This window comes from Haliotis rubra, unplaced genomic scaffold (assembly GCF_003918875.1).
Source record: "Haliotis rubra isolate DU_JTF1 unplaced genomic scaffold, ASM391887v1 Scf210, whole genome shotgun sequence".
Taxonomy (NCBI): domain Eukaryota; kingdom Metazoa; phylum Mollusca; class Gastropoda; order Lepetellida; family Haliotidae; genus Haliotis; species Haliotis rubra.
The window spans coordinates 355237-382017 of NW_025766115.1; the positions used below are offsets into that span (position 1 = coordinate 355237).

General features: G+C 39.8%; 1 protein-coding gene across 1 annotated transcript in view; it reads left to right on the forward strand.

Moving 5' to 3' along the window:
* LOC124276612 (ATPase MORC2-like) overlaps positions 1–26781 on the forward strand; it is a 54070-nt gene that overhangs the window by 18533 nt on the left and 8756 nt on the right. Inside the window, exons 17-29 of the mRNA XM_046712258.1 lie at positions 1228–1333; positions 2323–2416; positions 4081–4119; positions 4849–5118; positions 6303–6473; positions 7233–7475; positions 8596–8701; positions 10421–10463; positions 10609–10698; positions 21406–21442; positions 22132–22292; positions 23954–24086; positions 25307–25423. Of these exons, the coding sequence (XP_046568214.1) occupies positions 1228–1333; positions 2323–2416; positions 4081–4119; positions 4849–5118; positions 6303–6473; positions 7233–7475; positions 8596–8701; positions 10421–10463; positions 10609–10698; positions 21406–21442; positions 22132–22292; positions 23954–24086; positions 25307–25423 (1610 nt within the window). The remainder of the gene's footprint in view (positions 1–1227; positions 1334–2322; positions 2417–4080; positions 4120–4848; positions 5119–6302; positions 6474–7232; positions 7476–8595; positions 8702–10420; positions 10464–10608; positions 10699–21405; positions 21443–22131; positions 22293–23953; positions 24087–25306; positions 25424–26781) is intronic.

Below are 26781 nucleotides of genomic sequence, written 5' to 3' on the forward strand. Positions count from 1 at the left end.
TAACGGCTGGTTCATTAGCAGATGCAGCCTTCACGGCTGGCTCATGGTGTGTGTGTAGAGATGTTGGGTTTTGTAAATACATGCTCATTTTTGTGTATAACATTTTGCAATCAACAGACATCATAACATGTCATGTGTTCAAGTATCACACCTGCCTGTCTGTGTAATTACATAATGTGACAGAGACCGAACTTCGGGCCATAAATCAATGCGTTTTGTTTATGGTGTATAGCCTGATTGGTGTTAAGTTCAAATTGCATGTGGTCAGTGATGCAGTTGTGTATTGAATATTGTCATTAGCAGACAGGCAGGCAGACACACAGGTGTCAATAAAACAAGACATTGAGTTTTGTCTGTGACAGCGACATATCTATATCACAGTTAGAAATTGTGTCAGCGCTAAATAATGACATTGCTTTTAAGTATCGAACTGAGAAAGTGACTTCGGTAAGAAGAGCGTGTGGTGAAATAGACAATTGAAATTATATAAACAGTTTATTTACTGTCATAACATATAAAAGCTTCGCCTGTGAGATATCAACAAAACATTAGAAAAATAGCTCACACCAAAGCCTTCACCGAGTATTCACCCGACAACCGGCTTCCAAGCTGCTTGAACCTATTTACTTGCGCGTGCTATGGCGCAGCCCAGCTGTTGAAACCATTATTCCCCAGAAAAGTCTGGGGAAAATTAGTGAAACGTTTGAACTCCGATTTAGCGGTTTTTTCATTCACGTTATTTTTCAACTTTATAAGTTGAATTTGCATTTTAATGATTTGTTTAGCTCTGTCCATACCGAAGGTATCAGAATCTGCAAAGTTGTGTTTTCGTTGCATGTGACCTTTAAGTAACATAGGCATTTTCTTGGGTGTATTCCAAGGTCCATGTTTGAGACATGATCATGAGAACAAGTTGGTACTCAACCTGTCTAAGATCTAGCTTTCAGTATTGCACGATTGTCATTCAATGAACTGTTTGGCCCATGTCATGTTTAAACAGTCTCCCAGTCTCTGAAAGAATAGAAATTTCTTATCTCAACATTCTATAATATTATTGTTCAGTAATGTAAATTCTCCAAATCCCAGATATTGTACAGATGTCTTCTCACCACAGGTCTCAGTTTTTATATAATAGTCTCTTAAACCTGCAGCTAATTTTCAGTATATTTTTTAGAAAATATTTCTCATCCCGGATAATTGCACCTACTATATTTTTCGCTGTTGCAGACATGTGTTTAAAGTGGCGGACACTTCCGTTCTCCTCCAACAACATCGGAAAGGAGTTCCCTGACAACTGGGTGTGCAACATGAACACAGAGCAACAGCATAATAAGTAAGTCAGGGGAACTTGGTGAATTTCATGACACAATACAATCGTCAGGATTTACGGCTTGTGGGGGTGGGGTGTGTGTTGATGATGATTTGAAGGGGGTGGGGGTTTCACCCATTTTTCTGGGGATGTAGTGGGGGTCATCAATTTTGTACACTTTAACTTGGGGTGGCGGGTCATCAAGTTTGTATATAATATGGGTACAATGTCTGAAGCCCATTTCTGGTGTCCCCAGTCGTGATGTTGCTGGAATATTGCTAAAAGCGGCGTAAAACCAAACTAAGTCAGTCAGTCAGTTGTATATAATAATTAAAGTTATGTGTAAAAAATATGGGAAGGGGAGAGGGGTCATTGATTTTGTACATGACATGACACGCAGGGGGATCACTTACTTTGTACATAAATTTTTTGTGTGTGTGTGTTGGAGTGTGTGTGTGTGTTACATTTCCCCAAAACATCACATGCTTCCCCAAAACATCATCATCATTGCCCCCTCAGTAAGCTGCAGGAAGTAGTATAACTGGAATGTTGCTCAAAGTGGTGCTCAGATGTGCCTTGATACTGAACATTGTATGCTGTGGGTCAGGTGGATGTCCTAGCTGAGAAGAGTTTAGTTTCTTTGGACATCCAGCTGTTAGCTTGTGGTTGTAATACCATTAGCTTGTACACATCAGTGACTGTTCATTTAGAGGGCTTGTACATCTTGAGACTCCAGTAGGTCTTTCTAGAAATCTATGTAGGATTCCACACTAAGAGGCGAAGGCAGGCAGTTAGGTTTGCCCTGACTTTGGCTCTCATGGTGAGTGAGTGAGTGAGTTAAGTTTTGCACCATTTTTAGCAATATTCCAGCAATATCACAGCTGGGACACCAGAAATGAGCTTCATACCTTGTACCCATTTGGGGAATCAAACCCGAGTTTGACGTTACGAGAGAATGCTTTAACCGTTAGGCCACCCCACTACCCCAGCACTAATGGTGCAATCGGTTGCAGGTGTTCATCAGCAGAACAGAAGATGAATATTCCAGAGGGAATCCTAAAGAAGGAGGTGAAGACTCAGGAACAAAAGAAGAAGGACTTGGAAGAAGTGAGTACCTCCATTAGATCTTTGCTGACCAACAGTGTGGGTACCTCCATTAGATCTTTGCTGACCAACAGTGTGTGTCATGTATTGGAAATTTTAGCATTGATATTAGGACTAAAAAGTATGGTAACAGGGATTTACAGGACACAAATTCTTGCTTCCTATACGCTTCAAAAAAGACAATGGACACAACAAAATTTATTAGTGAAAAAGTCTGAATACTTTTTGTAAAATTTTTGATCAAGTTACATAGAGATTATTAATCGAGTGTGTTTCCGTATCATTAATATCATATATTAGGAATAAAAATTGTATTATGCGAGCCTTTGGCGAGCATAATACATAATTTTTATTCCTAATACATGATATTAATGATATGGAAACACCCAAGGTTAATAATCTCTTTATCATATAATGTCATTCTTAAAATTACTCCAAAAAAAGAAGCAAATCGTACACATGATTTTATGTATGAAGAGAATCCAGCATTCGCGTAAGAATACTTAGCGGCACACCAAGGTGAGGGTCGTTCATGACGGCTGCGTATGGTTGTGACTAGTCGCTAATACAGTGCAAACATATCTCATGACTAAAATAAGATCTTTCTGTCTTAAAAGAACAACAAAATCAGGCAGGGTTTTCTTGGTAGTGTTTCTATTTTCATTGCGGGTAATCACCTCATCAATATCAGTTTCTGATACCTGACGGAATCGATTCTTCGTCTTCTTTGTGGTGATCGATAGATCGAAATACTTTCTTAGACGATCGCCTGTCACTGGTGCCTAATAATCCGTACCTTCAATTTGAACGAAGTTCTTCGTTTCATGTTTTCCAAAGTCAATTACTGCAGTAACGACTCCAGAACCTCTGTCATCAATTCTTACATAATCACCAATTTTGATAAAGGGGGCAGCCATGTTTGTTTACGAACTCGTCCACGCAATTTAAACTCGCTACGACGTCATCAATGAAATGTTAACGTTTTAGGATTCGCATGGCATGTATGGAGTTTTGAGAAAGTAGTTCGTGGATTGACGTAATTTGCATAGTTATAAGATTTGGATACCAAGTTTATCAGATTGCTTTATTGCACCGATAACACCCTCCATTAGATGATAAAGTTATCACTGAGTCTGCTACTAACCGGGTTATGGTATCATTTGCAATTTAATTACTGTAACAATGTACACAATACAATAACAGTAACTGAATTACAACAATATTACAACATAGTATTAGTAATAATATTTAAGTGTCTGGGACCCCCATTTTGTTGTCCAGGACCCCTGAAAATTAAGAGTATAAGTCCCAGGGACCCTCAACTACAAGACTCGTGGTAAATCCCTGTGGTAACATTCTAATTGATAACAAACTTAGTTGATATGTATGTTTATGGATAGCCCCAGTCAAGGAACATTCTGATTTGTTTTGTCATCAAACAAGCAGAAACGTCTTTAGAAACTTAGATGAAAGTACCCTTCTGACATGATTCACTGCAATGATTTTAAGATCAACCCAATGCATTGCGTGCCAGAATACCCGAGAAATGCCTATTGTCCCGTTGTCATGCATGTGTCCATACTGCTGAATGATAAAATTAGCATTTAAAGATAGTTTTCAAGCATATATGATGGATGTGCATATTTACTGTTTTAATTTCTATACAGGAAATCCGCAAGAAGCAAGACATGTTGGAAAAAATGCAGGTAAGTGTCCTACCAGTTTCTTTAAAGTGTTGACCACTTCCGTGATCAGGTTGATTTAGCATCTGTTTGGAGAACTAAAGGTTGGTGGTCTGATCCTCCACCATGTCATACCAAAAGATGTTAAAAGGCAGTACATGGTCTTATCCCACACAGGACGGACTGACACACAGATTAAAATTAGTGTGTTAAACCTAAAGTAGCAATTAAACAAATTGGATTGTCATTTGTCAGTCGTTTAGAATTATTTGATTGTATGTCATGAGTGAGTGACAATGGGGATTGTTGCTCATAATGTCAGTCACTGGATTGTCTGATCCAGGCTTGAGAGTTTTCAAGAAGCTCTCGTATAGCTGGAATAGTGCTGAATGTGGCTTCTATCGACCAGCCAAACCACTCATGAACAGAACCTCACAAAACTACTAGAAGAGACTAACATTTGGGACTACGTCTCATCTCTGTAATAATGTCTTCCTACCCATGAAGATCTCGTTCTGCAGCAACCGATGCTTGTCATAAGAGGCTACTAATGGGATCAGGTGGTCAGACTCACTGACTTCTTTGACACATGTCATCATATCCCAATTGTGTAGATCGATGCTCATGATGTTGATCACTAGATTGTCTAGCCAGACATGATTATTTACAGACCGCCGCCATATAGCTGGAAAGTTGCTGAGGTTGGCGATAAACAACAAACAGACCATAATGTCCCTCTATCTGTATATTCAGAGAAACAAAGTAATCAAGTCATCAAAAGAGCTGCAGGAGCTACAGAGAATGAGAGAAGAAGAGAAACTGAAGGAGAAGGAGCGAGAGATACGGGAGAAGGAAAGACAGAGGGAGGAAGCTGAGAGACAGAAGCAGAAGGAGGCAAAGGAGAGAGAGAAACAGCGAGAGAAGGAGGCACGGCAGCGAGAGAGGGAGCGACTAATTAGGGAACGAGAGGAGAGGGAAGCTGAGGCAAGGGAGAGGGAAAAGGAGCGAGAGAAGGCAAAGAAGGTGAGGAAGAAAATGTTTTGAAGATGTCCATGTTTCTACAGTTAGAGGGGCAGTGGGGTAGCCCAGTGGTTAAACGTTCGCTCGCCACACTGAAGGCCTGTGTTCGATGCCCCACATGGGTACAATGTGTAAAGCCCATTTCTGTTGTCCCCCTGCCGTGGTATTGCTGGAATATTGCAAAAAGCGGTGTAAAACCCAACTCACTCACTCACACACTCATCCAAGACTAGAGTCAATCTGGTTGTTTTAAAAGTGTCCTTGTACACATATGGGGCTGTAAAAACTTCATTGATAGTCTCAATCAGGAAGTACTAGTTTTAAAGGTTTTCATGCAGTACATTCAGAGGACTACAGGGTTTGAAGGGTTGCAACAAGCTTTGTAAGTTCTAAGCCAGGGAATTTAGACATTCATTCACATGTCAAGAAATGTGTTTCATAATGACAAATGAAGACCAGGGTCAAGTTTGCAAAAGCATTCTGCTGCAGAGTTGTCATCTGCCGATCTTTAATATGTCATTGGTGCTTCCTGAAATGTACAAGTCTTAGAATAGAAGACTTTTGATATGTTTTACCCACTTTGAAACTTACCTCAGGTGAAAACAATGTCCATGATATCTGGAATGAAACTACCCATGAAGGTCCAGGTTAGAATGTGCCTTCAGTAACACATGCTTGTCATAAGAGGCGACTAACAGGATTGGGTGGTCAGGCTCGCTGACTTGGTTGACACATGTCATCGGTTTCCAGTTACGCAGATTGATGCTCATGCTGTTGATCACTGGATTGTCTGGTCCAGACTCGATTATTTACAGACCGCCGCCATATTGCTGAGTAAAACTAAACTCACTCACTCACTCACTCGTGAATGAAACTTGATGCAACTTGAAATAATTGTGACATTGTTTTGCTACAGATTGTTTTCCAAAATGTGAAAACAATAACATAACATGTCTGAATTAACCAATGAAAATGAAGAAAAATTCTGAGAGAGGACTACTGACAACAATTACATAAATATTCTTGCCCTGATGGGAAATGTTCTCTGAAAATCATGGCATTACATGGGATTGCAAGACTAAGGGACATCCTCCAAGTAAAACAAAATGAACTATCCAGGCTTTGAGGTATTTCTGCATTTATTCTCTGACCATCCTGCTGTACCATGTTTTATTTTTGCCATGAAGACTGTCTCTAGAGGCCCATCAAGAACAGCCACAGTGAGGACGCCGGAACCAGCTCGAAAATCAAACCATGCTGCTGCAGCCAAGAACAGAGCCACGGTCGCCAAGGTGTCACCCAAACCTAGTCCAAGGACCACCCCCAAGCCCAGTCCCAAGACTGCTGTCAAGTCCAAGGTTGGTCACATGGCTAAAGTCATGGTACTAGGGGAGGGGTGGGTAGCCTAGTTGTTAAGCATTCGCTCGTCTCACCAAAGTCCAGGATTCAATGTGTGTAGCCCATTTCTCGTGTTGCCCGCCAGGATATTGCTGGAATATTGCTATAAGTGGCATAAAACCCAACTCTCTCACTCACTATTGTACTAGAAACTATTTTGGATTGTTTCGGAGTTTACACTTATTCCAAATTACAGTAAGCAGCATATGATCTACAGTGTTGTAAGTGTTTTCTCAATTTTCACCTCCCTGCAGTATACAACCCAAGCTGTGAGGCAGATGTTGACAGATGCTCATATGGCTTTGCACTGTACAGGAAGAGCTCTGTGTTGAAAAAGGGGAATATTGTGATTTTTAAAGCAAACAACACATGCTTGTTAATTGGGGAAGTAGTACATAGTATTTTCTGTGTGACTTTGTTGATTGTGTTCAACAGTGACAGGGGGCAGTGGGGTAGCCTAGTGGTTAAAGCGTTAGCTCGTCATGCCGAAGACCTGAGTTGATTCCCCACATGGGTACAGTGTGTGAAGCCCATTTCTGGTGTCCCCGCTGTGATATTGTGGGAATATTGCGGGAATATTGCTAAACTCACTCACTCACTCACTCACTCACTCACTCACTCACTCACTCACTCACTCACTCACTCACTCAACAGTGACATAGTTTGCATGAGAACACTTGGCAGATATTTTCAGCTTGGGTTACTGTTTTCATGTTCAGGTAAATGACCTGAAGTCTCCAACACCCAAGGCGGAAGCTATCAAGAGGAGGGCATCGTCAGCTTCATCTACAGCAGAGTCCGATACTGAGTCACGGAGAAGTCGAAACTCACAGTCACGTGACTCTGACTCAGAAACGGCCCCAGCCAAACGAACGAAAACCCACACAGTAGATTCCGACTCTGAAACTCCAGTACCAAAGAAACAACCTAAACCAGGAATATTTTCACCATCAAAACCAGAGGTAGGTTTAGTTCTGTCTGCAGGCAGGAGTTTAAAGCCATTCCTCTTTAAGCTGCTCATCCTAACTGACTGGTTGTCGGGGGGGTTGGGGGTAGCCTATCCGTTAAAGTGTCCACTCGTCATGCCGAAGATCTGGGTTCGATTCCCCACATGGGTACAATGTGTGAAGCCCATTTCTGGTGTCCTCTGTAGTAGTATACACAATGGGGTACGGGACCAGATCCTCCCACGGGCTCAATTCTTTCAGAATTTCGAACATCGGGGGTTTTTTGGCTAGAATTTTGCTTGAATTTGGGGGTTTTTTTGCTAGAATTTTGCTTCAATTTAAGCAAAATTCAAGCAAACTCAAGCAAAAAAACCCTGATGTTCGAAATTCTTAAAAAATTGAGCCCTTGGGAGGACCTGGTCCCATACCCCCATTGTGTATACTACTCCTGCCGTGATATTGCTGGAATATTACTTAAGCTGTGTAAAACCATACTCACGCACAGCTGGTTGTCAAGCCCATCATTTACAGTGGACATCTGTCTTAAGACAGCAACCATAGCATTATGATGATATCTGAAGGAGCGAGTGAATTTTGTTAAATGCTGCTTTCAACCGTAATCCAGTGCTGTCATGGTGTGTCATGTCAGCCACAAGGTACATAATTTAAACTCCCAGTTGTCTGATTCCCATATTTTGTGCAAGCCGCGGTGGCTGAGTGGGTTAGATTGCTGACTTTGTGTGCTGGAGATTAGGTGCCTGACTGAGAATGAGGGTCCAAATTCTGGATGGCACTCAACCTAACAAAATTACTAGAATCTGTACTATACTGAGGAAGTGTAATCCACAATCTCCGGCCTGGGGCAGACAAGTAAACAAATTGAGACGCTTTGCATTTAGTAGACCCTGTCCCCGTATTTCTAAAAACTCGGCCATCATTGTATGTGGTACTGACCCCACAGGGTCATAAGAGGATTTGGGGGTCAGGCTTTGTGACTCTTGGTCCTCCTACCATATTGACAAGCATCACTGCTCTTCATATTAATAACTGGATTGTCTGGTCCAGAGTTGTGTGCTCGGGGATCAAGTAGTTTCTGTCATGTCGTATCTGATGTACTGATTTGTTCCCTGTACAGGATTTTGAAGAGAATGAAGCCGATGCAACAGGTGTGTCCAATGCCTTGGGAATGGATGTTGATGACGTCACAGAGAGTGTGTGTATAAAAGATGCTGATAGTAATGGTGAGTATATTACCACACAAAGTATATTCTTGTTTATTTGCTGGAGTGTATGTAGCAATGTAGCACATTGATGGTCATTGTCTTGTGCCATTTCTAACGTCAGTTAAGTTTGGACAGTAAGCTCTCCACAAGAACATCTGACAAACCCTCCTTCTATCTGAAGGATGTCACTTCAGGTGAATCCAATCTAAAGGAAGAATGTGTAGAGTCCAGGGCCAATCAGATGTCAGTTTTCTCTTTTTGAGAGGGGCGGTGGGGTAGCCTAGTGGTTAAAGCGTTGGCTCGTCATGCCGAAGACCCGGGTTCAAATCCCCACATGGGTACAATGTGTGAAGCCCATTTCTGGTGTCCCCCGCCGTGATGTTGCTGGAATATTACTAAAAGCGGCGTAAAACCAAAACTCAGTCAGTCAGTCAGCTCTTTTTGAGAAAATATAACTCATGCCAAAGTACTTTCTGGATAATAACCGTTTGGGGGAAGAGGCCTTATCCATTAATTTTTAAGATACAAAACGTACATATGCTGCGATGAGAGGGAATGATAATGGCGTGAAAGACCAGAGTGTGCTGAGGCAGTACTGGAAGTAGTTTCAAAAGAACAGACATACATATCGCTATCTTATTTGCACATGAAGTCAGGCATTGATCTCAAATTAACATTAGGCTGCATAATTTTTCTGAATCAAAATATTTATTAAAAATGAAGAGGATAGCACTGTTAATGTATTTGAAATTTTCTTTAACCATTAATGCAATGAAACACAACTTGTTATGTATTATATGCTTTTAAACATGCCTGTTATCAAGCATGTGTTCTGGATAACAGGATGTGCATCATATAAAGCAGGACATTTGGAGCACAATGTGTTTACTGTGAAAATGACATACTTGCACAATTTGAAGTTAAACATCAATGCCTATAGTAGGTCTGTCTTTTTGTATCAGTATTAAGTGATCCATCCATCAGTGCTCAAAAAACATTTTCCCTTTTTTAAGCCTTACCATTGATATTTGGCAAAATTCATTCTGGGTAGCAGATGACCAGTGATTGACCACATGCGTAAGCCATCTTGGTCATCGTCACCTAAAATACATTGAGAACTCACTTAATGTGATCAAAAGAACAGGGTAGAAAGGTTTTGCATTGTGTAAACATGATCAATTGTTAGATTGTCTGTTAGAACTTTTCTGGTTGCTGGTTGCAAGAGAACTAGTGGATTGGTAGACTCCTTGTCGTTGTATCTAGAAGAGTGGACCCGTGAAGATCTTGGCCAGAATTGATCTTCAGTAACCCATGCTTGTCATAACAGGCGACTAACTGGGTCGAGTGGTCAGGCTCGCTGACCTGGTTGACACATGTCATCGTGTCACAAATGTGTAGATCGATGCTCATGTTGATCACTGGATTATCTGGTCCAGACTCGATTATTTACAGACCGCCACCATATACCTGTAATATTGCTGAGTGCTGTGTAAAACTAAACTCACTCACTTGCTAGAAGGAGTGGATCTGTGTTGATAATACCAGTCACTTGATTATCTTGTGCAGATTTGAATATTCGCAGGTTTCCGTGGCAAAGCGTAAAACAAGATAACATAAACATGAACAGGCTAAATAAAACCTGGAGTAATTAAAGACTAAAGGATTCCCATTGAAGTGATACTTGATCGTATCCAAGCAGTTAATACTAATCTGGTTCTGTTGTTTTATATCTTTCAGGTGAAATAGGTCAGAGAGTAGAAGCATATGTAAATAATAAATGGTGAGTATGTTGTGACTTCATTGTTAAAATGCGGACATCCTCAAGACTGATGTTTTACTGAACAATTTAGTCCAACAGTAAATATTCATATTAGAAATGTGGTAAAACCAGACTCACTCACTCACTCACTCACTCAACTTTGAAGGTACCCTGGAGTGGTTGTCAAGGTCAATGCAGCAGAGGCCAAATGGAAAGTCAAGTTTGACAACAACCAGAAGGATAAATATGATAAATGGTGAGTGTTTTTGTCTGCTTAGATGGAGTTACATCCCTTACTTGTGCCAGGATCTACTGATTTGGATAGATGAATTGCAATATAGCTGTGATCCTTGATATACTTGGATCTTTCAGGGCCATACCGTGATTGTTGATTGTCTGGTTCTGAAGGCGGCCCAAGTTGTCAAGGGTACTGTCAGAAACCGTTGCCATGATTAAACTTCTGAGTTTGTCAACATCATACTTTGTGCTCATGGGTTTCAACAAAATAGTAAACCCCTGTGTCTCAGTACTTAGGTCTTCCTCACACGTTAAACCTACATGCCACGATATACTGTTCAAAGTGATGTTGAACCCAACTCACGCACTGTTGAAGGTGTTACTTACTTTGTGTCACTGATAAATGTGGAAGATTTATGCGTTGGAAGCATAGAGTTGTACCCCTTAGTTGTTTCTGGATCCTATGGCTTCGTTTAGTGTAAGGGGCGGTGGGGTAGCCTAGTGGTTAAAGCGTTCACTCGTCACGCCGAAGGCCCGGGTTCGATTCCCCACATGGGTACAATGTGTGAAGCCCATTTCTGGTGTCCCCCGCCATGATATTGCTGGAATATTGCTAAAAACGGGTAAAACCATACTCAGTCAGTCAGTCGTTTAGTGTAGAAATCAGGAACCTTTTGCATTGTATATGTTTCTCCATAAATATCATCATGTTTTTCCCCCTCCCCAGCCATAAATTATGAACAGTTCCTTATGCCTGATTTGCTGTCTCACTAAAGTAGCATATAACTGAAATATTGTTATATCAATAAAATAGTGTTATAATTGATTAGCTGTTTCTCTTCATGTAGGGATTTTATGTAAGCTTTAGCAAGTCATGTGACCATGAGTTGTCTCCCCTGGTTGTCTGTGCAATCAATAGTGACTATGTACATGATGCATAGCTCTTTGTGAAGTGTCCTCTTCATACACGGATCAGTTTACCAGTTGTGTTATGTGGAAGATTTGTTGATGACTAAAATGTAATAATTTCATGTAAAGTATTTCTTAACCACTTGTAGAGATGATCGGAATGGAGAAATTGTGAAATGAGGGTCAATATTCTAAATGGAGTTATCCCCCCTTGGACCATTTCACCATTTCATGTTGTGCTTTCAATAACATCTATGGCAATCTCACCAGGTGATCATTTGGTCCAAGTCATGTAGAGGTGTTGAAATACACTGCATGTGATATGAGATGATGCTATTTCTTGACCTGATACATAAAGATTATTACACAAGCAAGTGTGCCTTATACGAAACGAGTGTGAAATTATGTACTAGTATTAAACATAATGCATAAGCTTACACGACTTTCGTATAAATCGTGTCGCACACTTGTGAGTGTAATAATTTGTTTATTATCCATTTTATTCATGTACATTTGTGCAGTAAAACATAGTAAGTAAGTATGACAGCCCTCTCCATTGATGTCACGTTCAGTTGTTTAATGACGTCACAGACGACGAAATACAGAAACAATGGTTGCTAGGCAAAAGTGATATGTGCACATATGATATTTATGACACTGGTTATACTTCACCACATGACTAATACACATTGTTACAAGACTGTGGATTCACTTGTTTACCTACACTTGGACATGAAAATCTCAGATCAATGGTTGTGTTTTTGGGTGACATCTAAGCAGGGCCTTGACCCAAGTCTTCAGCAGAAGTCAGTAAAATGCCCAAATTTGAATTAAGACATTTCCCCTTTTCTTGTACAAATGGTTAATGTGATGGCTTGGCCAGGCTGATAACAGGATCAGCGAAGACAAAGGGGCTTTAATGCTTTGTGTTACTTCATTGAATGTGATGTTAATATATACAATGTTAAAAACTTCTTTACAACTTCTTTATTATATACTGAGAGAAAATTCAAGCGTTCCTTTATTATTTTCCAGTTTTCATCACCAGTTTTGAATAGCGCTGTGGTGATGAAAACTGGGAAATAATAAAGGAACGCTTGAATTTTCCTGTGATCCTTTATTTGTTTTTCTTTTCTAAGTATATTATATGATGTCCCTGTTTAATGTTTATAAGCCTGTTCTGTGCTGTAGTACTTCACTCTTGCTTGACAATGGGATAAGAATCTATACCAAAATGTTGCATCATAATGTCATAAAGATGTTGTCATCCGTAAAGTATCATACCAGTCAAATTCATGAAGCAAATTTGTCTTAGCGGTAGAATCATCACTCATGTTGCAGCAGGCAGCATAGTCTGTCTCACAGTCCCTGAACCACATTATTTTCCCTACTGCCGAGCCCTCCATGCAGTGCTAAAGCAGTAAATGAAGCAAGTCTAGATTTCCTTACGTTCGTCTGAATCTCCCATCTCACTGGGGCTCCTTTTCAATTTAATGGGTTTATCTGTTACTATCAAAATTATATATATATTCAGAAACTAAGCCTTAGTATATAGGCAGCAATAATCAACTCAGAGTTACAACTTGAATGATTTAGCAAGTTCTGTTTTTGAAGGCTGAACAAGTGTGCGAAATAGCCACTGGCTTGTGAAAATCCATCAGGCCAGTAAATCTCCACAGTCAGTGGCCTGCCCATTCTCTTCCCACAGAGGTTACTTGTCATATCTTCCTACGAACCTCAGTTCTAATACGGCCATATTTCCGGGTTCTCGTAAAATCCCCTAGCGGCAAAAGATCGCAACACGAATTATCCCCCTTCTTTCTATCCAATCAGAACACGTGTTACATCGACTTAGATTCAACTTGACTAACACAAGCAAATGTGGGGCCACAAATATCCCCCATCTGCCGGGGACTTGTGTTGATGTTACACACAAGACGTTTAATGGCTAGCTTGTCCGTTGTCAACGAGGGCGATGGAGACGCCACTGATCCACCATAACATGACTGAGTTCTGTCTAGAAGAAACGTTTGTGCATCGCGCAGGGGAAGAAGTTTAGTTTTCTCGAAGCATACGGAAATTACCAAGGCCTTGCGAATGATCACTTTTGAAACAACGTCGCTGATTGCACAACTAAATCTGATTGCCACCAATCACGAGTCTTGAACGCTCACACCATGAAAGGGCCGTATTAGAACACAGGTTACGTAGGAAGATATGACAGGAGTAACCTCTGTGGGAAGAGAATGTGGCCTGACTGGCTAGTGAATTTTCATGGGATAATTTTGTAAATATATCACTCTTTCAAACTTGTTAAGTTATAATACCTTTTCAAATCATGCCAGATTATGGCGGGATAAAAATGTTCATCATATTTTGCAGCTTAATGATGAAACCTGTGTCGTGCCGACAATATCTTATTCTCATCTATTTAGTTTCTGCCTTCAGATTTCAGGCTAGTGGATTATTTTGTGGGCAGGTAACCTTCAGGCATAGCTAGCCCAACTGACTATCAAAATGTGGAAACTATTTCGCACACTGCTGAATATATACCACTTGTAATAAACTAATATAAATTGTCTCACTATCTGAACTGAGTATTGTGTTACTGCTGCAAAGTGATGAAGGGAGATAACTATGTTTGTCTTCTGACATTAGGATGATGTACTTGATGAAATATTGTTATATTTGTCTTCAGATTAATTGATGCAGATCTGTAGAGAAAAGCATTGATAGAATGGATACAGGGATTTTTAATTTCCCTTTCATCAGTACTGTGATATGTTCAAGGCTGACAATTTTTTTATACCATGGTCCAATGATGTTGGCATTTCTGTATAAGAGATTGGAGAAAAAATTCCTTTTGTTTGATAGGGATTAAATGCAATAAGTGTTACATTGAGAATATTGAATTTCATGTGAACTTAATGTTTTTTGGTGAACAAAATTCAAATGTTCACATTTTTAACATATAATTCAAGGTGAAAGGTGTCAGATCCTTGTGCTAACACAATCATAAACACCATTTGACCTGAGATTGCTGCTTGGAACAGGGCTCTGGTGTGAATTTCTTTGATCTAAGTATTCTTGGATTTCAAAACTGACTAGTTTGAAAATCAAGTGATCAAAGTGGCCAGTGGTGTTTATCGTGGTTGGATGTGGGGTCAAAGGCACAGCCATTAGCGTGTGAAATTTTTATAACAGCACTAGCCAGGCAGTCCTGATGGATACTTTTTTACTGGTCAAATTCAGATCTGAGTAGCTGATATTTTACCAATGAAATACAAGGTGAAATCTGGTAGGAAAGAGAAAAATCATAAGGCTAACATTTCTGTCTAAGTCAATATCAAACAGCTTTCTGTCTCATGCAGTACCCACAAAGGTCCGGGTTGGAATATTGACCTGTAACCCATGCTTGTGGTAAGAGGCGACTAACGGGGATCGGGTGGTCAGGCTCGCTGACTTGGTTGACACATGTCATTGTATCCCATTTGTGTAGATCGATGCTCATGCTGTTGATCCCTGTTTTTTCTGGTCCAGACTTTATTATTCACAGACCACAGCCGTATAGCTGGAATATTGCTGAATGCGGCGTAAAACTAAACTCACTCACTCACTCGCTGTTTCATGCAGAACCTGTGTAGCAGTAAGTTAAGTTAATGTTAAACACGAGGTTTTTGTTTTGAATTTGGTCTTACTTCTGAAGTAGACACAGAGCTCCAGATAAGATTTAGCTCATGTGGGTATTGTACCCACTGTATTTTTTTGGAGTGGGTATTATGAATGTTGAGTGGGTATTTCTTTTTCTGTTACCCACTGCTTTCAAATATGTGCGTATTTCAGTCATTATACCATTGAGTAAGTTTACTAAGCAGGTATGTTCTGTCATTCCCAATCAAAACCAATTTAAATATAATGGAAATGATTTCATCAAAAATCACTCATCCTATACTAACAGTACAACTTTATAGCAATCGATGTCTTTTTCATTACGCAAGCGATTTTTATAAATATATTCCGTACGCATTTATTTTAAACTCTCTGTGTATCTAACATTTTAAATGAGTAATTCGTTGCGTACGCAACAATTATTTTTCAATGCTTAATTCGATGCGTATTTTACCCGGATACGCAGCTTATCTGGTCCTCTGTAGACATTTTCTATTTGAGAAGGGAGGAATGTGTATGTATCGTTGCTCGCAAGATGGGAAATTTAGCAGGCCAGACGTGCTACCTTGATTTGATTTTCACTTACCAATAAGATGGCATGGATCACTGTTCACAATATCAATCACTTAATTGTCTGGTCTAGACTCGATTATTTACAGGCCGCCATTAAATACTGGAATATTGATGAATGCGACGCTAAACAGCAAACAGAGATAGCAAGTGTATCGTGACCAGTGTATCAAGATGTGTACTGTTGCATCCCTAGGATTAACATATAAAGAAGAGGAGGGTGTTTAAGTTGAATTTGCTCTTCATCAATACATAATGAATCCCATACGCATACTTTTGACTTGCAGTCTGTCTAGTCCAAACCCAGTTCAGGCTGCCAGGAGGACTTGGGTAGCCCATTTGTTCAAGTGTCCACTTATCATGCAGAAGGTCTGGGTTTGATTCCCCATGTGGGTAAAATGTGTCAAACCCAGTTACCTGTCAGTGATATTGCTCGGATATTGTTAAAAGATGTGTTAACACATGCTCAATCAACTCAGTCAACTGTCAAAGATTTTTACATCTGTTGTGTAAATTGGTTTTTTTGTTGTTTTTTTGTTTGTTTTTTCAGAAGACATATTATGTAGATTGAGTTTGTATTTACTCAGACTTTTTGTTGCCAAACACAGGCAGTTCCAACTGCTATTCCTCTTGAATTGGTTCTTTTAGTTTTAATTCATATGTTAAAAGACATGAATGATAATTATCATCTATATTTCTGTTTGTTTCTTAAACTGTAAGAAAGAAATTAACAGAAAATGAATATTATAACGAAGGCTGTAAAATTGAAGTTTCCTTCTTTAATTTGATGTATCAAACATTAGATCAACATCATATATATTTATCAATTAATTGCAAATATGTCTCAGCTAATGCTGTGGTACCATTTCTGGTGTCCCCAGCCATGATATTGCTGGAATTTGCTAAAAGCGGGCTCAAACTAAACTCACTCACTCACTCACTCACTCACTCACTCATTATCCTTCCTCAAGAATATTCTAAGTAAAATGGAAGGAACTGAAATCTTCCTTTGTGTGTGTCTGTAATGATTGTTTGCTCTATAATTTCTTATGGTAAATATTACTAAATATTCTTGAAAAGGGTTTTTATAAGTTGTAAGAATTTGCCCCCGATCCTATTCACTTTGTGAATAAAATAGGTTTAAACTAAACTAAAAATATATAAAATAACCTGTATTGTACAGGTGTTTTTAAATCATCTTTCAGTTTGATTTGGATAAGTAGGTCATTAAAGAGAAAACTTATCTTGGCTTGTTTGTTATAATATTAATAATAATAATAACAATAATAATAATGGATTTCTATGGCCCCTGGTATCCAACTCGAAGCTGTTCAATGGCGCTAGAAGGTTATTCAACCAGGTGCCCATTTTCTGCTGTGTGAACAGAGGCAATGTTGAACAAACTCACTTGCCTATGGTGTATCACATGTGCTTTGTTGTGGGGCAGGACTGAAGTCCTAGAAACTGTTAGGAGTCAAGCTGCCAAACACGGTCACCCATCCATGGACTCTCCGCGCCCAGTGTTGCTTAACTTCAACTGATTTGTGACCTGAGCTCTATGCACAGGACCACAGACCAACACATAATTCTTATAAATGTTGTAGATAATATTGAAAATGTACTGATTTAGTCACGTAAAAGTCCTTTGGATTATTCCTAATGGCAGTATGAGAAAGACATTGTGATATTTGTTTAGGAAATTTATTGCAATTTTGATTGATTTATACACCAATCCGAAATAAGGCCTTAGTTTGATTTTGAAAATGTGCTAACGGTGACAGAGTAAATGTTTTAAGATTCCTTGGAAATTGAGAAGCCCCATGCAGTGAAACTGATAGTTCTTTTCAATAACAGCAACAGAACCTATATCATTACGATACTGTCACTTAGACCTTTTAATTGTTTTATCTTGCACCAAACTGAAGCATATATTATCATAATCAAGTCGATTTAAACATGTAATTTGAAAAAAAGTCAGAGTTAGTTTAAGATATTTCTTAAAAATGTGAAATGTATGGCCTGCTTGCCCCTCCCCTCATCCCCAGGGGCAAGGCAGGAGTACCCCCTTCAGTCTCGTACAAAGATCGTCAATTGAAACTAATTGAAAACAATTGTTCTCTCGGAAGGGGGCACATCATCCGATTGATTCGAGATGCTCCTCGGGACTATCTAAATCTCATGTCACAGGCCACTGTGAGCATTCTATGAAAATTACTAGGTCTGGTGACGTTAATGAAAATATAATAACTGGCTTGAAAGCGTGGCGTTTAAACGTGCAATTTGTCTCGGCTTCCGTCTGGGGTTCAACTTTTCTAAGGTGAAGAAGGCGTAAAATTTCAGGCTCTGCTTATCTGAAAATTGTATCACCACCTTAGCCTTAATGTTGTCAAATCAACACCCTTGTTTTATGTGCGAAGGCCCAAGGATTAAGTCTAGACAATTGGAGGACAATGGGAGGGACCTGCCCCTCATTCTCGCTTCCCTGGAGGGGGTGGTGGTGAGCAGCAGTGCGTGAAAGCTTGGTCGTGTGCGGCTTTGTATGTACGTAGATAGGAAGAGACCCTTCCGTAATCAGCTTCCGCTTCCAAGGACCTCATACACCTTCAGTGTTCATTATCTCCTCAAGTAGCATTTGTTGACAAAGAATTGATGGGCTGAAAACCAATTGTGTGTAATTACTTAGTTGTGTGGAGTTATGCCTATTGCCTCGAGATTATGTGACTTGCTGATGGTAATTTCTGCTGTGGGGTTATTAGATCGAATTATGACTTGTGTTTGGAATAGTTCGGTATTGCAACTCATGATGGGAGGGGCGGTGGGGTAGCCTAATGGTTAAAGCGTTCGCTCGTCACGCCGAAGACCCGGGTTCGAATCCCCACATGGGCACAATGTGTTAAGCCCATTTCTGGTGTCCCCCGCCGTGATGTTGCTGGAATATTGCTAAAAGCGGCATAAAACCAAACTCAGTCAGTCAGTCATGATGGGAAGAAAGTGTGACAGGCAAAAACATGAAAAAAGCTTGTGTGATTTGATGTTTGTAAACTTAGGTATTATTATACTTACTGTTATCGATATCACAGACCACTTTCTAATGCCTCAAATTTATGTATCCAAAGAATATAATGGTTTTGTTTGTCAAATTGTCAAGGAACCCGTTTTGTAGACAATATGTTAATTTGTTTATATATTTAATATTTTAATGGTTTTGTTGGTGAAATGGTTAGGGAACTGGTTTTCAGTCCACTCATTAATTTGTATATATATTTATCAATTTAATGGTTTTGTGTGTTGAATGGTTAGGGAAGTAGTTTCTGGCCCATGGTTTTATTTGTTTTGTTAGAATCAGAATTTTCATAAGCATTTTTGTTAGGTTCATTTTATTTAGTTTTTAACATCTGAAAATGAGACATATTGAGGAAGATGTTTTACTTCAAGGCAGTTACCCTCAAAGTATTACAAACAACTTCAAAATTACATGAAAATTGATTTTTTCCAAGACTCCCTGTCCTGTCAGTGTAATTAAGGGTGGTTGAGGTAGAATGAGAGACGATGGTTTTCTAATGGACTGCATGCCCCCTGAGGGGAACCCCCGAGCTAATGATAGGCTACGTCAGCTAGAGGGCGCTGTATTACACTGCCATCTGTTGGCTTTGCGCAACTCGGACCTGTCCCTACAATGCTGACGCATTATTCTAAGTGTAAATGTATGTGTGTTTAATGACTCAATGCCTTACCCTGTAATAACTGACTGAATAGATTAGGGATTTGTATGGGTGTTGAAGTGTTGCCATTTTCCTCAATTTAGTGGCTGAATGATTCTGGAGAGTTTTGTTTTCGTGATTTATTGTGATAGTTGGCAACAGTTTCCGTTTACACTTTGTATTTCTTATTTGATTGATAAATACAGCAAGTCTAGAGTTCCAGAGACAAAAGTGTTGATTTAACTTGCACAATTAACATGGTTGATTTGCATTACAAAATACCTTTTGACATATTTTCTAAAATGACATGCCTCCCCTCTTTTCTGTATAGTGACCTTTTTTCACATTTAGAGTGAAAGGGTCCTTATTTTTGTTAGCTTGAATGAGCAGAAACACAGCTTTAAAAATATTGTGGAATCATTCTGTTAACACAGGGATAAAGTTCTTGAAAGCCGTTTAGAAGATGGCTGAACATGAATACATGACATGGTACAACATGAATACATGACATGGTACAACATGAATACATGACATGGTACAACATGAATACATGACATGGTACAACATGAATCCATGACATGGTACAAAGAAGCATATTGATTAAGTTGCAATATTTTTTATTTCTGTTTTCTAAAATTTGGCTCAGCTGGGTAACTGGAATTGGTTCAAACTGTTAAGGGTTACACCAGAAATAGAAATAGCCGTCACATTGCAAGAAACCACGGCCATAAATAGGTGTCTGTGCCTATGTCTCTGGAGTTGTCGGTATACTGGTAGATTTCCTGTAAAGGCATGGATAATTGGCTCAGTGGAGGCAAGGACCTGATATAATTTGACACAGTTAGAATTACGTTTTATTTTCAATTGTCCACAGTTGTGGTCTCTCACAGACTTCCCATCACCCTGATTAGAGGTGTGACGATACGGAAATGTCACGATACGATTCGATTCTATGCATATCACGGTATGCTATCTTTAGTTATTTTCTTTCAAAAAGTATATTTTGATAGCAAGTAACAGTGTAATTTTATACATAACCGTCAATTTCTAGTGAACATTAACAATTTTAAGGTTAACGATACATATCACAATACGAACAAAAGTATCGATATATTTATCGTCAGATAAAGTATCACGAATATCGATACTACGATGTATCGTCACAGCTCTAACCCTGATGGTGAAATTGTGGTCCGTAAGTGTCATTCTTGAATTTTACTCTCGACTCATTGACTTGCAAATCCAGTACATAATAAATAAACTATTTAAGATAATATAACTGAATTTATGGAAATTTACTTTCACCTACTTCACATTTTGTTGAAATTCCCAAAATAGTTAGAATTTAATTTTGAAGGGTTTAAATGAAAATGGGTTCATGGGAGTATATTTTGTGTGAGTGAGGTATCTTGATGGGCTAAGGCAATACACAGTGATAAAACAAGCAATAATCCAGACTCGTACAAGCACCCAACCTGTGAACATCTGGGTTACAATTGCCCTTCAGCAACCAATGCTTGTCCAAAAGGCGACAAATAGGATCTGTTGGTCAGGCTTGCTGACTTGCTTGACATGTCATTGTATCCCAATTGTGTAGGTCAGTGCTCATGCGGTTGATCACTGGATTGTTTGGTCCAGACTCAATTATTTACAGACCGCTGCCATGTAGCTTGACTATTGCTGAGTGCTACGTTAAACGTAAAAAAAAATAAAATAAAAAAATACAAGCAGTCACATGCATTTCACAAGTGACATTATCTTGAACACTATGTTAAAACCCATTTCACATTACCTGATGTTGAGAAGATGAGAAAACATTTTGAGATACCAGACAGTTTGTCAGGCAGAAATGTCCAGAGCTTCTCTCTCTTTTTCAGGTTTGAAAAAGGGGGTTCAGACATCAGAACGTCAAAGGTAAGTTTTGAAAATTTATCTACACAAGATTTGGCAAGATGTTTGGATCCTAGTGATTTTGCACTATATGAAGGCTACTGTCATAAGTTAGAATATTGCTTAGTGTGGAGTTAAGCTACACGGAGACAACAAGTCTAATATTTGAAAATATTGATAGACTGAGAAACACTTGGGAGATAAACATCATGTGTTGGCCAATTTCAGGGTGTTATTGAGTATTTGAAGCCTGGGAATTCATTTGGAACCAACGGCATTAGCCGGAGGGGCGGTGGGGTAGCCTAGTGGTTAAAGCGTTGGCTCGTCACGCCGAAGACCCGGTTCGAATCCCCACATGGGTACAATGTGTGAAGCCCATTTCTGGTGTCCCCAGCCGTGATGTTACTGGAATATTGCTAAAAGCGGCGTAAAACCAAACTCAGTCGGTCAGTCTGTCTATTCAGGCTCACTGACCATATAACCATGATACACAGTCCCAAGCAGCAGTGACCACTCTTTGTTCTGTACAATGAGGGGTGGGGTAGCCTAGTGATTAAAGCATTCTCTCGTCATGCCATAGACCCAGGTTCAATTCCGCACATGGGTGCAGTTTGTGAAGCCCATTTCAGGTGTCCCTGCTGTAATATTGCTAAAAGTGGCGTAAAACTAAACTCACTCACTCTCTACAATGATGTCTCCCCTTTTCCCATCAGCCGGGTCAGACTGGTGACACATCAACCACTGGTCCCCCCTCTCCTGCATCCATCTCATCGCATGATACAGCTACAGAGGCACCAACATCATCGACGGCCACCCCTGCCATCACGTCGTCTCAGTCCAGCCAGATCACCGATGAAATAGCTAATGGTTACAGGTAAGACCTCTAAACAGTACAGTCATGTGTATGGTTGGGGTTGCCTTGTGGTTAAAGTGTTTGGACCGCCTCCGTGGTGTAGTGGTTAGAGCGTCCACCCGGAGAGCGGAAGGTCGCTGGTTCGATCCCCGACCGCGTCATACCAAAAGACGTTAAAATATGGTACTTGTTGGTCCCTGCCTGGCGCTCGGCATTAATGGTTACAACAAGGACTGGTCGGCTCGGAGTCAGTATACTGTGTCTGAGTGGGGTATTCATGATTCACTGCGGCATGGTATCTCAGTGGGCTAGCACTATAAAACCAGCTTCAGTCCTGGCTAGTACAAGCAGCCGCACATACACATACACACACATGCACGTCGTCATATGAGCGAAATATTCTCAAGCACGACGTTAAACCCAATTTCACCTCACCTTAAAGTGTTTGCTTGTCACACCAGAGACATGGGTTCAGTTCCCCACATGGTTACCAGCCCATTTTTGTTGTTGTTCCCTGTGCTTGTATTCCTGGAATATTCCTAAAAGCAGCATCTAACCGTACTCTCTCTCCAACTCAATTTCTCAAATATTCTCCAGTGTAAAGATGTGGAAAAGAAATTTGAAAAGAAGACGAAAAGTCAGAGGAATCACTTTGTTTCTTTGATGCATTATTTCCTAATTTTCACCAGTTCTTGAAGCTATTTGGTGGAGTAAAAAGATTGGTTGTCAGACCAAACATCAAGTGAGGAAATTATTTGCACCTGTGACCATTCACTGATACTTTAATGTTAAAAAATGTATTTCTTCATGGAGGAAAAGGTGATTTGTCAGTCCACCAAGTTCGATATGTGTCCAGTGGACTGAGGAACTGTTGAAACAGTGTTTTCAACATGCTTTGCAGTGGCTAAACTGTATTTTTAAAAGTCTGTATGTCACTGACTTGTATAAGTTAGTCTTTGTAGTTTCCACTCTAGTATTGCTTCTGCAGATGTTGTTAAAAGGAAATCCTTTAGCTAATACCTTGAAGTCAGTGTCTCTCTGTCAGTCAGTCCGACAGTGCTAAACTATGATAACAATAATCATAATATAATAACAGTTTAATGGTAAAATATTTGTTTGTTTAAGCATCATTTAGTCTATGTACTAATATTGTTAATGGTGGTTATAAGTTGATGTTGATGACATTGTTTGGGCTTATGTAAGCATACCATTCATACTTCCCATGACTACATTTAAAGACAGTGGATCAAGTTTTTGAGTCAAAGGGTACATATAACCCCAGTGTTAAAGTGTCATGAGGCACCTGGGTTGATGTACCACAGATCTGAGCCACAGACATTGTCTCCTTCCACCTTACGTGCAGGCAGGTGCCCCACCACACACACACACACACACACACACACACACTCTCTCTCTCTCTCTCTCTCTCTCTCTCTCTCTCTCTCTCTCTCTCTCTCTCTCTCTCTCTCTCTCTCTCTCTCTCTCTCTCTCCCTCTCTCTCTCTCTCTCTCTCTCTCTCTCTCTCTCTCTCTCTCTCTCTCTCTCTCTCTCTCACACATGGAGTGCTTTGAGACAAACACAGTTGTAATGAAGAAGTTGTTCTTTACAATATAGTATATTACCTAATACTCCAACTTCTGAATGAGTTTCGAAGAAGTTAAAATGACTGTCTTTTGTTCCAGGACGTGTCTTCGATATTTCCTCCCTCCACAGTGGATAATGGACAAGGAGACGATATCAGCCATGTCACTGCCGGAACTGGCTGGCTTTCCTCTAGATGACTTCTTTGACCACTATGAGAAGGGCCTGAGAAGGGTGAGTTTGATGTTATTATCAATTTTTGTATTTTCCTTTAAACATAACAAAAAGTGGGCTTTGTAGTATGTTCAAGTTCAAAATTCAAAATTGCTTTGAGTTTTCTTAATACAACTATACAGCTCAAAAGAACTGAAGAACACCTTATGTTTTTCATATGATCAAGGGGGGCCCAGTAAACTGAGGTCCTGTTACTTGATCTGCAGTGGTTTGTTTGTGGGTTCAAATCCCGATTGGGGTGGTGGGCGAGCCTGATGGTTATAGCATTTGCTCGCCACGCCAAAGGCCCAGGTTCGATTCCCCACATGGGTACAATGTGTGAAGCCTATTTCTGGTGTCTCCCACTAGTGTGATATTGCAGGAATATGGCAAAAAGCGGCATAAAACCATACTCACTCACTCACTCAAATCCTGATTAGGACCCTAAGTTTGTGAGCAGCGTACCTGTGTTTGTAGATCTTACCAAGATGATAAATATGCTATTCACACTTTGCTAAGGATCAAATTATTGATTCAACAGAAAACTATGATATGGGGTCTAATTTGGTTTAAGTATCTAAGCTTATTGTAAGCATGGATCCTAGGTTTCAGTATGTCACTGCATCTTGTGGATCCCCTACCTGCTATTGACAGGTCTTGTGTACTTGTCAATGACCCGTGCCGTGATTTGCTGCAAAATGGTTGGTTGGTGCCATGAAAACCATTTTTATGGTTACTCATGTATCAAGTGCATAAGGTTAAATTAAAGTGGCTGTTTGCGTAAAGAGGGGTTACCATATCATTATTTATCCAGTTTTAAATGGATACAATGTCAAATTATAAGTCTATGTTGAAGTAAAGTTGTTGGTTTTTTATCCTTAGCAAAGTGTGAGTAGTATACCTTAAACCGGCATAAATTCAGGCACATGAAGATGACATTCTTTGACATAACTCGAATAGTGTTGGAAGCAGAGTTGAACCCAACACCCATCATATATCATTGCGATGACATAATATGAACTATTAAATACTTTAATATTGAAAATTGCGTTAACTTTTTTTGTTGAATATTTCATTCGAAATTGTCTGTCATATTCATGGCTAAGCCAGAATACAATATAATGTGTAGTAATATTTAATTAATCATTCAATGTATTTCAATCTGAAACCATGCAAAACAGTGAGGAAGTGATAGTTGTCATGTGACCAATCATGTGACCTGTCATGTGATGTGTTTCCAGCTTGTCAGCAACTTCCAGACAGAGGCGTCGGTACGGAAACAGGAGGCAGAGGAATCCCAGCAGAAACTTTCATCTGTCCGAAAACTCATCGCTAAACTTTTAAAATCAATAAATGATGTGAGTATTTTTATTATGTCTTTATCTTTGTTGGTTACATTGTTTTTTACTTTCTCATGATATTAGGAAATTGTGATTTACAGGCTTTTGATGTCTGCTTTATGATACTTGGGTCCATGCAGACTTCTGACACTCTACAGGCTGGTTGACAATTCTGACTGACTGGTCACAATGGTTGATGTGGTGGTCACAATGTCTGACCTGACTTACACAGTCTTCAAGATAGGTTGATTGTATGGTCACAATGTCTGATGTGACTGGTGACTGGAGTCTCGACATTGTGTGGTCACAATGTCTGACCTGACTTTCTGACCACACCACAGTCTTCAAGATAGGTTGATTGTATGGTCACAATGTCTACCACAGTCTTCAAGATAGGTTGATTGTATGGTCACAATGTCTGATGTGACTTCTGATGTGACTTACCACATTCCACAGGCTGGGTTGATTGTGTGTTCACAATGTCTGATGTGACTTACGACAGTCTTCATGATAGGTTGATTGTGTGGTCACAATGTCTGACCTGACTTACCACAGTCTTCAAGATAGGTTGATTGTATGGTCACAATGTCTGATGTGACTTACCACATTCCACAGGCTGGGTTGATTGTGTGTTCACAATGTCTGATCTTACGACAGACTTTGGACAGTCTTCAAGATAGGTTGATTGTGTGGTCACAATGTCTGATAGGTTGATTGTATGGTCACAATGTCTGATGTGACTTACCACATTCCACAGGCTGGGTTGATTGTGTGGTCACAATGTCTGATATGACTTACAACAGTCTTCAAGATAGGTTGATTGTATGGTCACAATGTCTCACCTGACTTCCGACAGTCTACAAGCATGGTTGTTTGTGTGGTGCACTACCCTACAAGTATCAATATTCTTCTCACCTGTATTACTGGCCAAGTGTCAATATTCCTCACCTGTATTACTCTATCACCTGTACTACCCTACAAGTATGAATACTCTTCACCTGTATTACTGGCCAAGTATCAATACTCTTCACCTGTAATACTCTCCAAGTATCAATACTCTTCACCTGTACTACTCTCCAAATTATTAATAGTATTCACTTGTACTACTCTCCAAGTATTAATACTCTTCACCTGTACTACTCTCCAAGTATCAATACTCTTCACCTGTACTACTCTCCAAGTATCAATACTCTTCACCTGTACTACCTTCCAAGTATCAATACTCTTCACCTGTACTACTCTCCAAGTATTAATACTCTTCACCTGTACTACTCTCCAAGTATCAATACTCCTCACCTGTAATACTCTCCAAGTATCAATACTCTTCACCTGTACTACCTTCCAAGTATCAATAATCTTCACCCGTACTACCTTCC